Source organism: Xyrauchen texanus, chromosome 29, assembly GCF_025860055.1.
Source record: "Xyrauchen texanus isolate HMW12.3.18 chromosome 29, RBS_HiC_50CHRs, whole genome shotgun sequence".
Classification (NCBI taxonomy): Eukaryota; Metazoa; Chordata; class Actinopteri; order Cypriniformes; family Catostomidae; genus Xyrauchen; species Xyrauchen texanus.
In genome coordinates this window covers 14,698,631-14,715,503 of record NC_068304.1, presented here as the reverse complement: position 1 = coordinate 14,715,503, position 16,873 = coordinate 14,698,631, and the positions used below count along the sequence as shown (strand labels likewise).

Here is a 16,873-nt window from a genome sequence, read left to right as displayed (position 1 = left end):
GTTAGCTACTAGCTCATTGTGCTGCATAAAGCAGTTGTTGCATGGTGATTTTACACAAGTGTAACAGTTAAATTGGCCTGGTTGTTTTAGAAGCAAGCTTTCCAGTAGCTGGTCAATGAAATAAAGTGAAGCTTTCAAGAAGAGTATAGAGTTAACATAACAAAACATACCATCCTCCATCATGGAGTCAAGCTGTGGCTGAGTCTAGATCGCGGCCATTTGGTCGAACCACTTCCACTTTTCCTTGATGGTTCTGTTGTAATTTTTATGGGGTTTTTTTTTGTTGTTTTTTTACTTTTCCCTACACTGTTGGTAGGTCCGGTGGTAGCCGTGTGCAGCCAACAGCTGAGACACTTCCTGAAAGACTTTTTCGTTTTGCGTCATTTCGTTCATTGCTAACGAGTGCACTGTCTACATCTCGTTTATTGACCACGGCGTGTTTTTGCGCACAGCCATTTCTTTTTACAATTCGAAAGTCGCGTGAACAAATTATACTACTATCACTGTAGCTAACTTTAAAAATAGCGGGTTGATGTCCTGTGTCGCAAATCCTGTGATGCTGGTAGTGACGATTCTCTCTGACCAATCAGTGATCTGCAGGGATTTGATGTAACATTTAGTATTGGCTCGGCTCGCATGGAACCTTGACAGAGGTGGTACTAAAAAAAGTACCAGGTACTATCAACAGTGCAAAACCCCCAAAAAGCAAGCAGAATTGAGTTGAGTCGAGTTGTACTGTGCAGTGGAAAAGCCCCATTAGTTCTCCTTGAATGTTTAGAATGTAGATCTGTTTGTCAGATATGCAGTATTGTGCTCTGTCTTGCAATAAAGCATTCAGGAATCTCCAGGGCTAGTTCAGAGTCAGTTAACTGTTATTAAAGTTGTCTTACTTTGTCATATCTCTATTATTTGCATGTGTGTGTTTGAGTTTGAGGTGTTGTCCTGACCTAGCTTGAGTAGCATTTGGCATGTTTAGAAAAGACGTTGCATTCCTGGAACAGCTGGAGTACAGCTATATGTACCACAATTCACCTCCGCTTTTGTTGTCCTCTCCAGCCCAATGCAGTCATCTGGTTGTCTGTGATAATCATATATAATTCTGAGCAATTCCAATAGAAGTACCAAAGCGTTGTGATACCACTTGTATGTTATAAAGATAAGAATTGTGACATCATACAAATATCAGTACAATAGAGTTGTTCTTGTTGTGCTATCTTTTTTGTCCTTAACTTTTTTGCATCCCCAGCTTGCATTGAAAATAAATTACTTTCGGCCGCTCTGTCACTGCACGTCACTGTCAGTGTGAACGTCCCTCTTTTGGTTGTAACACTGCCATGCTATTTAGTCATTTGACAGTCGTGCCAATAAAGCTGAACGATTTGTACACAAAGTAGTTGTTCGATGACATGACTGATGAAAAGCGAAATAAGCCACATTAAAAACTATTTCCGATTCAGTAATTAAACACCCTGTTTTTTTTTTTTTTAGGGTGATGGGTCTTGTAAACAAAGACCCATCTTCATGCAATGTATTTGAAAAAGACAGGTTACATTCACCACTGTGGACACAGCTGGTGCAATAGTTGCCTTCAACACACGGCAGTTGACTTCCACAGGATCCGTCTACATCGGGCTGCATTTCCAGAACAGTCTCTCGCCTGGAGAGGCCTCTCTCTCCTAGGCTGTGGATGTGTAACCGTATGGAAGTGACACCTGGTTTGTTCTCCCCACAAATCTCTAAATTAGAGCTGTCACATGCCTGCCTGTATCACGTCATAGCTATGAAATTGCCTACGTTGTTTAGAATGACAAGCGATTTGTCGATGACATTAATGACATTTCTTTATAGTTGTTGTTCCCAAAGTGGGCCAGCCTGTTTGGTTTGTCATTACTTGCTCAAGGACGCTTTGATGCCATTATCAGTACCATTACAGATATATTGTTCACTTTATTTTGTAGATTTTCTTCAGTGTTGTGCCTGACAAATAGGCTCTGTCCAGGTGTTTAGTGCCCCGGAGTGTGAGAGCAAAAGTCAGTCACGTTATATGTCTGCATGACACACACACACAAAGCAGAATAAGGGTGTGCCTGAGCACCTGAGCATTTAGAGTATGTGCTATCCAGACATCCTCGCTCGGTTCCAAAACCTACCTACAGAGGCAGCTTAAAGCATGGAAACCAGGAAATGCAATATGATACAACTAGCTTTTAGCGTTACTCTGTGGCCATTTCACCTGGAAACTGGAGCTCACACGTTCCCATACGTTCAACAAATTCAGTAGCAGAACTTTCAACCTGCCGTTACTGGAAATGTCATGGAAATTAGTAAATGCTTTAAAAGTCATGGAAATGTCTACAGTAACACAAAACTATATTGAAATTAAATGCAAGTTGAGTATGCCATGCAGCTGCCTATGTAGAGCGTTCCATTTCAATAGCTTATATGGTTTCATGACTGTTAGAATGCTGTCTTAGAAGACAGCAGGATGTGACGCAGCTCACTAGGTTTTCTTTATTGTAGCACTGCATTTTAAGTGTATACATTTTAGTATGTGTTCATACATACTAAAGTACATACTTTAGTATGTGTTCATACATCTGTGTTCTGCACAGATGTGCAGATGCAATGTGTGTTTACACATTAATTCTCTCTCTCTCTCTCTCTCTCGCTCTCTCTCTCTCTCTCTCTCTCTCTCTCTCTCTCTCTCTCTCTAGCAGCTGCATGTAATCATGTGCTGCATGTGTCAGGTGATTGCTGGATCCGCACAAGCGTGTGAGAGCAACTTCAAAGTAAATGTGCTTCACGTGCACTATGAGTAAATGTCTTATTCGCATTGCACTGTATGTATTGGTTTGATTCTGTATTTTTGGAGAAAATGCGTTTTCTAACGTGGACATGCCATCCATGTTTGCTGGACTACTGTGTGCTGTTATTTCCTTACTTCCTGATATATTAATAATTTCTTCATGTGCAAATAAATTACTAAAATTTGATGACTAAACAGAAATCAGAAGAAGCTGCTATCTACCATTTGAGTTGTACTGTGCAGTGGAAAAGCCCCATTAGTTCTCCTTGAATGTTTAGAATGTAGATCTGTTTGTCAGATATGCAGTATTGTGCTCTGTCTTGCAATAAAGCATTCAGGAATCTCCAGGGCTAGTTCAGAGTCAGTTAACTGTTATTAAAGTTGTCTTACTTTGTCATATCTCTATTATTTGCATGTGTGTGTTTGAGTTTGAGGTGTTGTCCTGACCTAGCTTGAGTAGCATTTGGCATGTTTAGAAAAGACGTTGCATTCCTGGAACAGCTGGAGTACAGCTATATGTACCACAATTCACCTCCGCTTTTGTTGTCCTCTCCAGCCCAATGCGGTCATCTGGTTGTCTGTGATAATCATATATAATTCTGAGCAATTCCAATAGAAGTACCAAAGCGTTGTGATACCACTTGTATGTTATAAAGATAAGAATTGTGACATCATACAAATATCAGTACAATAGAGTTGTTCTTGTTGCGCTATCTTTTTTGTCCTTAACTTTTTTGCATCCCCAGCTCGCATTGAAAATAAATTACTTTCGGCCGCTCTGTCACTGCACGTCACTGTCAGTGTGAACGTCCCTCTTTTGGTTGTAACACTGCCTTGCTATTTTGAATATTTTTAAGCATTTGTACATTACTAAATGTTGACACGTCTCTCTGAAACCCAAACACCCACCACTAAGTTAATTTGCTGGTTTTAGCTGTTTTATGTTGGTCAAGCTGGTGTCCCAATCTGGTTTTGCTGGTCCGCCAGCTGATCTTTCAGTTTGATTAGCCAAAAGTGTCCAAAACCTCTCGAAAACCAGCAAATCACCAGACCAATCTGCAAACTGTCTAAGGCTGGTTTAGGCTCTTTCAGAAAGGGCTAAAGTATCTAATTCACATACTAATCTCTTAAAGTATGTACTGTTTATGTTAAAATATGTACTTTTGAGTATATCATAAGCCAATATATGCCATAATGTGTAAATACAGTCATAAAATAGTGTCATGATACCACAGACACCTTGATGCATACATTTGTTTGCATGTTAGTGTTTGCATATAGCTAAAATGAATTGTTAGTTAACTTTAAATTCCTCACCATTTTCCTAAAGAAAGCTATCCCAAACTCCTCTTGCATAGTGCAAGCACATTGGGGTAATATTAGCCCAAAAATCTCAAAGCTCTGCCACAACCAAAGTGTCACCACACACCACAAGTGTCGTCACCCACTATCTGTTCTTCAGAAGCACAAGTTGGACACACACACTTTCTTTCCTCCACAATCTGATTAGAGCTGTGGAGGTATGACTGCTGGACTGTAGCGAGGGAACAGATCAGACAGAGAGAGAGATGGAGGTGTGATGGAGGGACATTACTGATTTGTCTGGTCAGTGTAGGTGAGCGTTTCTCCCTCCCTTTGCAGAGAAAGAAATAACAGCCTCATGTTTCCCAGAGGCAGTGGGCTGAGACTGAGTGTGGTGTGTGGGCTCAGAACTGAAGCCACCCACAGCCAACAGCATCTGAAACATGCGCTAGACCAGAGGTAATCAACACGCGGCCCGCGTTCGAACAATCTTTTTGCTTAATCCAGTTAGAGAGGATGTTACAAATAAATAAATAATCAGATAAAAAAATGATAATATCTGAGCATAGCTGATGTTATGAGAGCGGTGGTCGGTCTGCGCACGAATTGCCTTATTCATACACAGTAAATGTGAGTTCACTTGTCTGTCAATAAAATATGCATGCTCACAATTTCTCTTGAGAGTAAAGGCCGAAACATACTTCGTGCAAGTTCGCAAACGCAGACTCGTGCACTTGGCCAACTCATGGCCTACGCATGGTGCTGCTGTACATACTTTACGTGCGTTCTTGCATTGCTCTGGCGGTTACAAACCTCACACCACAAGGGGGCGATAGACTTTTTTTTAGGTGCCGTGAAACCGAATCTCAAAAATTTGACTGTTTGGTCCGGTGTTGAATTAAAAAAGCCTTCCCAACATGTCCAAAATTCCTCAAAAGCATTCTGATCCAATAACTTTTTTTTAATTATACATAAAGTCCACTCATTTATTGAAAGGAAAATGTTACACATAGAAACGAGACTGTGGCCACGAAGCGTTGCCTCACCAAAAGCCCCACAACTGTTTTCATCATCTTGTGAAAAGGAACAGGGAACACCATTTCTCGAGTATACTCTAAATTCTTTGGTCTTCTTGTACATCGCCGCCATATACTTTCCCAGTAAATAACTGGAATACACACTGCTTACAGGGTTAATATACATAAGTATTCCTTATGAGTAACATTGGATTGGTCTGCCACAAAAATATTCAAATTGCTTAAAAGAAAATGTAATGTTGTAAAAGTATACTGCTGTTATTCTGCATGAATGCCTTGTTTATTTATTGATAACTTTTAAAAAGAAGACAAAGATTGTAATGTTTTGTTGTCCTTAAAGTAACAGCTTCTTAAAATGAATCAAACAACACCATGAAACAGTGTCAGCTGTTTTGATCAGACAGTCAAGTCATTTTTATTTGTATAGCGCTTTTCACAACACACATCGTTTCAAAGCAGCTTTACAGAAATTCATTCTTTAACAGAAAATGAAACTGTAATATCTATAAAGTCTTAGAGTCATCATTGTGTAGTTTGATTAAATATGATTGTAAATTGTGTATAAAAATAAATGAATAAATAATTGTATTTAGAACCCCAGTGAGCAAGCTCAATGCGACTGTGCAGGTAATAATTTGTATTTTTATTCCCCATTTTCTCCCCAATTTGGCATGCCGATTCCCAATGCGCTATAAAAGTCCTCATGGTGGTGTAGTGACACGCCTCAATCTGGTTGGCAGAGGACGAATCTCAGTTGCCTCCGCGTCTGAGGCCATCAAGCCACACATCTCAGCACATGAGACATAGTGCGTGTGGAGGCTTCACGCTATTCTCCACGACATCAACACACAACTCAGCCCCACAGAGAACGAGAACCACATTATAGCAATCATGAGGAGATTAACCCAATATGACTCTACCCTCCCTAGCAACCAGGCCAATTGGTTGCTTAGCAAGCCTGACTGGAGTCACTCAGCATGCCCTGGATTAAAACTAAAATACTAGTTAAGGTGAAAATAGCAGACTGTAACATCAAACGACACATCCTAGTGATATTAGCTAAAAAGCTACATGTAGCACAAAAGCATTGTAACCAGGACCTTTACTTTAAAAATTAGCGATAAGTGATCTTGGTTAAAAATGAGTGAAAATGAGTCAAACCTTAAATCACAGTGACATTTTTCCTCTGACCACGTCCGCTTCTTAAGTTAGCGGTCCCATGGTGCATGTAAACTGCACATGCCTCTTGACCTCATGAATAAGCCATGCCCCTTGTGATGTTGCCATACTCTAACCCATGTCAAAACAGTGCATGGCTGTTAGTTTCCAAAAATTTGGGAATCGACTTTGATTCCAATTCCTGGTTTTGGAATCAATGGAATTGATTCCAGTGGTCGATTTTAGACTCTGAAAAAAACAAGAGGTAAAGTTACATTTCATCATAAACAGCTCACTACAAAGCATTATTTGCACAGTTTATAATAGCATGAATCACATTTACTATTAATAGGTCCATTCTAAAATTAAACCTAATTTTAAAGCAAAATGACTGTGTTTTAGAGTAGAGGCTGTTTGAACTATTGTTAGACTGGTATATCACCAAGGCTGATTAACTGGCCTATATACTGTTCTGTATTTTTGTCCAATTTTACTTTATTTTGCTCCACCAATTAAAATAGTTCCAACCAAAGCAGGAGCAAGCGTTCGAATTCTAAAGTGCAAATAGTTGTTCAATCAACTTAGAAGAATATAACTACAGTAACTGTGGCATAAATATAATTTTTCGACATTTTATTGGCCTAAATTATATTGTGGGCGACCACTAGTTTAAGCAACAAAAGTCTGTATTGCATGATTAATATTTTTACAGACTACACACTACAGGGACAACAAGTTGTTTATTCCACTTATGAAGCATCTGAGGCTTTTTTAACTTAGTGTCTGAGAAAGTTGTGGGACGAGAGTTCCACTTGTGGCACACTTCACTTGGGACTGGACTGCTAATGTGCAAGTGTCCGTTAGGAGTCTTGTTCAGTGGACATTTTCCTCAGGCAGAAAGCACTCAACGTGACCCACATACTTACAGAGGCTGCTTAAAAGAGTGCTGGAACGAGGGGCAACGAAAGGGAGGGAGAAAGTGGGTGGAAGAGAGAAGAAGAAGAAGAGGTGAAGGAGAGTGAGGCTAAGAGAGGCTCATGGCTGGGGTCACTCAAGTAGGACACGCTTTCTCTCTCTCTCTCTCTCTCTCTCTCTCTCTCTCTCGCTCTCTCTGTCTCTCTCTTCCTCTTCAATTGCATTTCAAAAGTGCTGTATTGGACTGATTGTTTTACACACAATATTGCTAACGCATCAATACAAGTATCAAGAGCAGTCACATCACAAATGGTGCCAGTAGAAATAAAATGAAATAAAACAATTCATAAGCAGTCTCTTGAGGGAAAATCAGGAGTAGACTAAGACGTGAGGCAATGGATAACAGCCATATGACGCCACATCGTACGGCTTTCCGCCCTCCTTTTGTTTTACAATGGGACACACAGACTATAGGACAACTATGGATCAGAATACTGCTCTTTGCTAGTTGCATCTTTTCTTTTACCTTAATTGTCGCTTTAGAAACAATAAAGACCTTCTTAATGTGTTAATTTACCCAAAATGAAATTCTTTCATCATTAACCCACAGCACAGGCCACAGCACACTTACGGAGAAATTCTTTATTTTTGTTCAGAGGTAAAAAGAATGGTAAATGGTCTGCACTTATATAGCGGCTTTTTAACATTAGCAGTATTCAAAGTGCTTTACACTGCGTCTCATTCACCCATTCACACACACATTCACACAACAATGACGGCAGACCTGCCATGCAAGGCGCTAGCCTGCCATTGGGAGCAACTTGGGGTTCAGTTCCCAAGGACACTTCGGCATGTGGGTTCGTGTGGGCCGGGAATTGAACCGCCAACCCTGCAATGGACAACCCGCTCTATCACCTGATACACAGCCGCCCCAAAAACTGTTTCGAGCTGTTCGAAACAGCTGAGCAATGGCATATTATTAGTAAACATTCAGACACCAGCCACGCTGATGGGGGAGGCATTTAGAGGAACATTTAAATATGAGGACACTCAAGACTACATATAAAACATCAACTTATATGACATTTCATATGACTCAATTATGATTCAAAGTAATGTATGCAGTAGATAATGTGACATTTGTATGTTTGTGGTTTATGATGACACTGATACAACTACAAATATGGGTAAAAGAGGGTTAATGGGTAGAGTATAGACAGAAGAATGATGATAAGCCATATCTTACTTTGGGCAGATGTGTGAATAGCTTTCTCTGCAGATGGCACATGAGTGAAACAGCATATAAAACTAAAAGGTGACTGGGCACAGAGTATTTGAGTAGGTTTTATTCCTTTTGTTGACTAATTAAACAAACAAACAAACATTTTTTATGAATTTTTTATCTTGCAAAATGCCTCTATGCGAATAACCTTCCTGAGAGTTCGCCCTGTTGAGATTTTACGAACCACCGAAACGAACTCAAAACTCTTTCTTTCTACCTGTTCATTCTTTGATTTCGTAATTATCTGAAAAAAGCATACACACACACACACACACACAAAAAAGTCTCAGGCAACAGTTACTTTCAATGTGTGGAAAAAAAGATGAAATGGAACTGAATTAACGAAAGTTGACTGTAACCTGAGTATTTTTTTTTTTTGGTATTTTAATTTTAGGACCACTTCTATGGATAATTTATGAATAATGAAAGAGAGAGAAGACATAGGAAGTGATTCGAACTGGGCTCAGACTAGCACTGGCCACATGAGCAGTTCAAAATATTTACATTTATGCATTTGGCAGACACTTTTATCCAAAGCGACTTACAGTGCACTTATTACTGGGACAATCCCCCCGTAGCAACCTGGAGTTAAGTGCCTTGCTCAAGAACACGATGGTGGTGGCTGTGGGGATTGAACCAGCAACCTTCTGATTTCCAGTTATGTGCTTTAGCCCACTACACCACCACCATGTAATGTCATAACATGCATGCTAACTGCTACACCACATCTCCAACACTGGCTTCTTTTAAACATACAACAACACTTTCCTTGTAATTGCCTATACAATTGTCTAAAGTTTCGTTCTCATCTCACAGTGCGTTCTGTTTTCGTGTCGAAGGAGTTTATAATGCCAAAATTTACAGAGAAGAGGTCATCAATTAGCTTTTTCTCTCCCCTTCTCTCACTCTCTCTATTTTCCCATCTTCTTCTCCATTTCTGTCCTGGGAATGCTAATGACAGAAAAAAGGGAGTTGAGCGAGTGACAGCGTCGTCAGCAATTTCCTCTGCATTTTGAAAAGAGAGAGGTTCACAGGGTCTTGAAATGAAAAAGCACTCCCACAATAAGAGCTCTATAACAGGGAGGACTATTTCCAAGGTTGTTTTAGTAAGTTGTTGAAGCACAGTGGAGAGATGACCCCACACCCAGACTCCGTGGAGATGGAAATCTAAACAGCTCCCCCTGACTCCCTCGCTCCCTTGTTCTCGTTCTCACACTCTTCTGTACTGTTTGTTTTGTCTTTGTCATTTACCTCCTCTCCCCTCCCCTCCTGTTCCAGTGAGTTTTCAACAGCACAATGGTGAGTGAATAGTGAATAATAACAGAATTATCATTTTGCTGACAATCTATCCCTTAAGATGCAGTCTACTGAGGCAGCTCACTAGGTTTTGGAACAGAGCCCATCTTTCGTTTTTCTGTCACGCAGATTCTTATTTTCCTTCTCCATCTTTCTCGCCCTCTCACTCCATTTCTCTGGCAGTCACAGGTGTGGAGGAGGCATGGATCTCCCCTCGCTGAGGCCACCACATGCAGTGTTTATTCAAATGGCATGCCGGGAACTTTCGGCCTCCGCTGCTTTAGCAGGCTGATGATCACATGAATATTAAAATTGGTCTCGGGGGAGTGCGGCCATCAGCGGGCTCTTTTCATGAGAAGGAGATGAAGGGGAAAGGAATGAGCTGAACATGGGAAAACCACAAGAATACCACACCATTCCACTTGTGGCCACTTCCCTAACAGCATTCAATAATATAACCACATTGCTTTTACTTTTGGATTCCAATTCAAACAACATACTATATTTTATGTTTCTAGATCACTAAACAGTTATATTTGTTACTGTAATGTAAAATATACTAGATTGGAGCTTAAATGTGAATATTTACAGTAGCAGACAAAACAGCAATTGATTTATAATGATATCGCTGACCATATTGGTATCGGCCAATATAAGATGATTTGTAAATTATCGGTGTCTGTCAGATAAGGCCGATATTGGAAGCAGACAATATAGGGTTTTTCATTTCCCCAATTCCAACAATATACTCTATGCCAAGTTTCAAAGTACTGAACAACAATTATACATGTTATTGTAATGTCAAACTTTTTATATTGGGGCTTAAATGTGAACATTATTTTCTTTTTGATAACAACAGATAAAACAGCATATTAATGAACATCGTTAATATGTCATAGCATAAAAAAACGTTCATTTTAAATGTAATGTTAGAAAAATGCAACCTCCGTATCATGCTCATCACTTATTATACAAATGCGATTACTAACTGGTTTCAATGCAGGATTCTGAACCCGAATCTCCTACGCTGGTCGCGCCACAGGGGAAGGTAAAGAGTTCTGATAGGAGATGCCGCTTATCGTTGAGTTTGCATAATTTGGCAGATCCTAGGGCACCGGAACCTTTGGAAACAACATGCCATTCCCATGTGATCATGTTGGGAAAAAAATAAAAATAATGTAATACCTGACAAACCAAAGCACAAGGGCACTGAGAGATAGAGAGGAGGAACTGTAAGGACAAGCAGGGGCATCATGCATGTCTGTGGGTTTGAGCGGTGGTCCTTATTGAAGGTCAGCTGTGATAGATGCATTTTGACATGCCCATGCAAAATGATGCCAGAGCCTCAAATAGCAACTGTGCGAGCATGTGAGTGTATATGAGTGGTAAGGGACTTCAGGATAATCCAGATGCTGTAGATACTAGTGACAGAAGCGAGCTGTCTTTCACTTTGTTTCTGTGAATGGGGGATCACTGACCCTAAACACATGTCAAAGTAGGGAGGATGTGCACGTCTCTCATACTGCACCATGTAGCCACTTCCTTACCCCAGTATTAACAAAATATTTACACCCAAGCAAGAGACCACCTATCCACCTGTGTGTGCTAACACTCCAAAATGACTATTTACACACTGCAGTGGCACTTATGTTGAGTGCAAAGATCTTCAGAAAGCAACACATGTTGCTCATGTGCTTGTTTGCACATGTTGATTTGTGGCATTGTGTGTACATACTTTGGGGACAGTTTTCTATTATGATTAGGGGTTAATCTAAAGTAATAATTTTTTACCTTTGGCTCAGATTAATGTACATATAATGTACATAATCAGTGCATCTAATTAAAATAATAATAATAAAATAAATTTTTCTAAATTTTCTCGGTTTCAGTGTTGCCGTTGCTACTGTGTTTTGTCTTTGCAGGGAAGTATGCCATTTCCCCCTTTAGATAGTTTAGTAAGTGTATGTGTGTGTTCTCAGCTTTAAATGTGTGCATATTCTGCATGTGGGCATGCCATGGAAATATCAGCACCAGGAGGATGTTTGCACTCGTATGCATTTTTTCACACATGCATACATGTCAGCTGCACAGCAACAACGTATGCAAACAAACACACACCTGCGTGCCACGAACTGACATTCCTAACCATCTCACACTTAGGTACGCAAACTGTGCCACAAATGAACTCAGACACGCTCTCCAAATCTCATCTGCCTGTACTGGATCTCATATTTCCATGTATGTGTTTACGTGGGTCTAGAACAGGGCTGTGAATTTCTCACCACAGATTTTTGCATTACGAGCAGAGGTTTTATATGCAAGAGAATGAGGACGGTGGTTAGTGCCATGTGTGTGTGTTTATCACACCCATTGAAAGTCCTGCATCAGCAGCTGCTGGTCTGTTTTGCATATGGCAATGGATGGAGAGACAGAGAAGATGGAAGTTGGATATGAATTTGCATACGTGGCAGCCATAATGTGTCCTCGGATTCATCAAAACACTTACAGCTGGTAAGAGTGAAAGAGAGATAGGGAGAGAGATGAATCTTGGGATGAAGCAGCAGGCACATGGGGAACATCATGGCAGTAATGTCATACACCCCACGCTTTATGTAAGGGTCGATTGGGAGATTCATGCTGGCCATGCTGGACCTGTATGGTTTATGCTGGTTTGATGCTGGTGTAGCTGGTTGACCAGTATATCAGCCCTGTTCACAATCATAATATAATACAGTATGTATATCTAATAATGCATTTGATAATGTAATCCTGGAAGAATTTGATGAGAAATGTTTCAGTTCATATTCAAATCTCTGATTTTGATTGCATACTTTGGAGAACCAAAAGCCTCATTGCTCTCTTGAAGAAACAGTTGAGATAATAAAGAAATCTTATTTGCAATTTTCTTTCCTATGGTTGTGACTTTTCCTGACAGACCATGTCCTTTTTTCTTCTTGGTACAGACTGTTCTTCCAATGTCCTTTGTTCTTTTTACAAATAATGTAACTGCTGCCCTGGCAACCCACAGTTTTCAGCCCATTATTTGTGTGTGTGTGTGTGTGTGTGTGTGTGTGTGTGTGTGTGTGTGTGTGTGTGTGTGTGTGTGTGTGTGTGTGTGAGCGTTTATTTGTCACTTTGTGGGGACCAAATGTCCTCATAAGGATAGTAAAACCTGAAATTTTTGACCTTGTGGGGACATTTTGTCAGTCCCCATGAGGAAAACAGCTTATAAATCATACTAAATTATGTTTTTTGAAAATGTAAAAATGCAGAAAGTTTTCTGTGAGGGTTAGGTTTAGGGGTAGGGTTAGGTTTAGGTTTAGGGGATAGAATATAAAGTTTGTACAGTATAAAAACCATTATGTCTATGGAAAGTCCCCATAAAACATGGAAACCAAACATGTGTGTGTGTATGTGTGTGTGTGTGTGTGTGTGTGTGTGTGTGTGTGTCTCGCTGTCTCTCACCTCCCACCCCCTCCTGATTTTTAGGAGAATATTTCAGCTATGTAGGTCCTCACAATTCAAGTCAACTGTGACCAGAAATTTGAAGCTCCAAAATGCTCATAAAGGCAGCATTAAAGTAATCCATACAACTCCAGTGGTTTAACCCATGTCTTTAGAAGTGATATAATAGGTGTGTGTGAGAAACAGATCAATATTTTGTTACTTATTATCAATAGTTATTGTCCTTATTCACTTTAAATCTCCACCATTGACCAGCCCTGACCAGTAGGTGGTGATATGCATGAAGAATTAAAATCGCCAAAAACCAAAAGAAGAATGTGGAAGTGAAAGTGGATATTAACAGTAAACATTTTCTTAAAAAAATAAAAAGCACAATTCAAGGTGAGGCACTTACATTGGAAGTGAATGGGGATAATGAAAGTGAATATGGCAAATCTTTGGAGGGTTTAAACAGAAATGTGAAGCTTATAATTTTATAAAAGCGCTTGCATTAATTCTTCTGTTAAAACTTGTGTATTATTTGAGCTGTAAAGTTGTTTAAATCAAAGTAATTTTTACAGTCATTTTAGGGTTTTAGGGTTTGATGACATTACGTCATGGTAACAGAGTTGTAAAATTGGCTGTAACTTTACACAGAAAAGGTTAATAATTGATTTTATCACACTAAAATCATGTTTACACGCATATCCTTTATGTCTCGTGGCTATACTTTTGAAATATTGAGTATTATAACATTTCAAATTGGCCCCATTCACTTCCATTGTAAGCGCCTTACAGGAACCAAGATTGTTGCTTTTTTTTTAAAAAGGAATGACGAGTCAAAATTTTTTTTGTGGTAATCAACATTATGCCACAAATGCTGTCGATTGAGCTTAACTTGTATTGAACCCAGAATATTCCTTTAAATTCTAATGATGCCTTATTACACATATCTCTAGAATATTTTATTCTCACTGGTTTGATTTGATGTCCCTCATATCACTCTGCTGTCCCTTTCTTCTCATATAATAAAATAATTTCCACTCAATTCAATATTTCATGTCCCTTTAAATGTTTATTTGGTAATTAGCCATGTAATAAACAGGATAATATACAGTCAGCCAGTCATTACCACAAAATATACCCCTTTAGGAACCCTGTCAAGTTTAATTTCTGATAATGACTGGCAGACTACTTTATCGCTTATTCAGGAGAATCTTTTTAGTTCCATGGTTCTTTAGAAAACCATCGATTACACTGTGCTTCAAAGAACTCAGAATGACTTCTCCTGATACCTAGAACAAATAAACTGATCTGAAGAACCTGTTATGTGACATCAATTTGGTTCTTGATAAGAAGAGGCTTCTTTGCTGAACATGTAACTTTATTTTTAAGAATGCATTGCTGTAGGGGTCCTGGGTAGCTGAGCGAATATTGATGCTGACTACCACCCCTGGAGTCACGAGTTCGAATCCAGAGTGTGCTGAGTGACTCCAGACAGGTCTCCTAAGCAACCAAATTGGCCCGGTTGCTAGGGAGGGTTGAGTCACATGGGGTAACCTCCTTGTGGTCATGATTAGTGGTTTTCGCTCTCAATGGGGCATGTGGTAAGTTGTGCATGGATCGTGGAGAGTTGCATGAGCCTCCACATGCTGTGAGTCTCTGCCGTGTCATGCACAACGAACCACATGATAAGATGTGGGAGGCAAATGAGACTTGTGCTCCACCACCCGGATTGAGGTGAGTAACCGCGCCACCATGAGGACCTACTAAGTAGTGGGAATGGGGTATTCCAAGATTATGAGAAAAGGGGATTAAAAATAAATAAATAAATAAATAAAGAATGCATTGCTGTACAGCTGAGTATTGTATTTATTCTGCTATGAATGTTCTTGAAGTTGATCTTTCATTTCTTTATGTGTTTCTGCAGAGCTCCAGAGATCATCCTTGGTTTGCCATTCTGTGAGGCCATAGACATGTGGTCACTGGGTTGTGTCATCTCTGAGCTGTTTCTGGGCTGGCCGCTTTACCCCGGAGCATCTGAGTATGACCAGGTAAGACATGTCTAATTGTTTAAAACATCATGATTGAAACAGAATAGAGATATGAGGTGAGGGTTGCCAAGGTTCCAGGCGTGTGATAATGGCTCACCTAGTCTTAAAGAAGTTCACCCAAAAATGAAAATTCTCTCATCATTTCGACTCCAGTGGTTTAATCCATGTCTTCAGAAGTGATATGATAGGTGTTTGTGAGAAACAGATCAATATTTAAGTCATTTTTTACTATAAATTCTCCTCCCTGCTCAGTCAATCTCCACTTCACTTTAACGTTCACTTTCACACATTCTTCTTCTTTTGTTTTTGGTTATTCACATTCTTCATGCATATCGCCCCCTACTGGGCAGGGAGGAGAATTTATGATAAAAAAATGACTTAATTTTGATCTGTTTCTCAACCACACCTTTCATATCATGTCTGAACACATGGATTAAACCACTGGAGTCAAATGGATTACTTTTATGTTGCCTTTATGTGGATTTTGGAGCTTTCACATTCACTTGCATTGTATGGACCTACAGAACTGAAATATTCTTTTAAAATCTTAATTTGTGTTCTGCTGAAGAAAGAAAGTCATACACATCTGAGATGCCAGGTGGGTGAGTAAATTATGAAAATGTTTCATTTTTGGTGAACTATACCTTCAAGTTTCCACCTAGTAAATTTTAAAGGAACAGTTCATCCAGAAATGAAAATTCTGTCATCTTTTCTCAACCTTATGATTTTTCTTCTTCTTCTGTGGAACACAAAAAAAAGTTTATCAGAATGTTGACGCTGATCTTTTACACTCATTAAAAGTGAATGGTGACCAAGGACTGTCAAGCTCCAAACTGACAAAAAGCATAAAGTCCATAAGACCATAAAGAAAATCATACAGGTTTGGAACAACATGAAGATGAGTAAATTATTACATTATATTTATTTTTGGATGAGCTATCACTTTAAGCTATTCGTTTTAATTAAGAATTCACATTTCCTGATTTTCCACATTTTTAGAGACAGACTGAAAGAAGGCAGATGACTTGTTTGCTTGCTTGCATGCATGTGTGTGTGTGTGTGTGTGTGTGTGTGTGTGTGTGTGTGTGTGTGTGTGTGTGTGTGTGTTTAACTATATTTGTGACTATATCAGCCAAATCATGGTTAGCTTTAAACCTACTGATGTGCACAGGTTTCTGGGAGGGTTAGGGGATAGAATATATATATTTTTAGTTTGCTATGAAGTCAGTTTGTCTATGAGATGTCCTCACTAATATAGTAAAACAAACCTGCGTGTTTGTGTGTGTGTGGTTTATGAGGAAAAATGTTTAGGTTACAAACTGGTTATTACAAGGTTATTATGCTATAATTTCTACATTTCTTGTGTCCCCATAATTCAAATCACTTTTTTTAAAAAATTGTTTTTGAAAATATGAAAATGTAAACATTTTGAAAGTTTTTGTAAGGGTTAGGTTTAGAGGTAGAGACTTGTCTGCTTTTTTCAGATAAATGGCTGCTAAAACATCCCTCAATTACTGTGTGTGCTTAAAAGAGAAAAAATAAATCTGACGGTTGGCTAGGTCCCTACACCCTCAGCTCT

General features: G+C 39.3%; 1 protein-coding gene across 2 annotated transcripts in view; it reads left to right on the top strand.

The window, feature by feature from the left end:
• The window catches only part of LOC127622682 (homeodomain-interacting protein kinase 2-like), a 125,288-nt gene that overhangs the window by 69,620 nt on the left and 38,795 nt on the right, over positions 1 to 16,873 (top strand). For both annotated transcript variants that reach the window (XM_052096709.1, XM_052096708.1), the window contains exon 3: positions 15,171 to 15,294. In XM_052096709.1, coding sequence (XP_051952669.1) covers positions 15,171 to 15,294 — 124 coding nt within the window. The remainder of the gene's footprint in view (positions 1 to 15,170; positions 15,295 to 16,873) is intronic.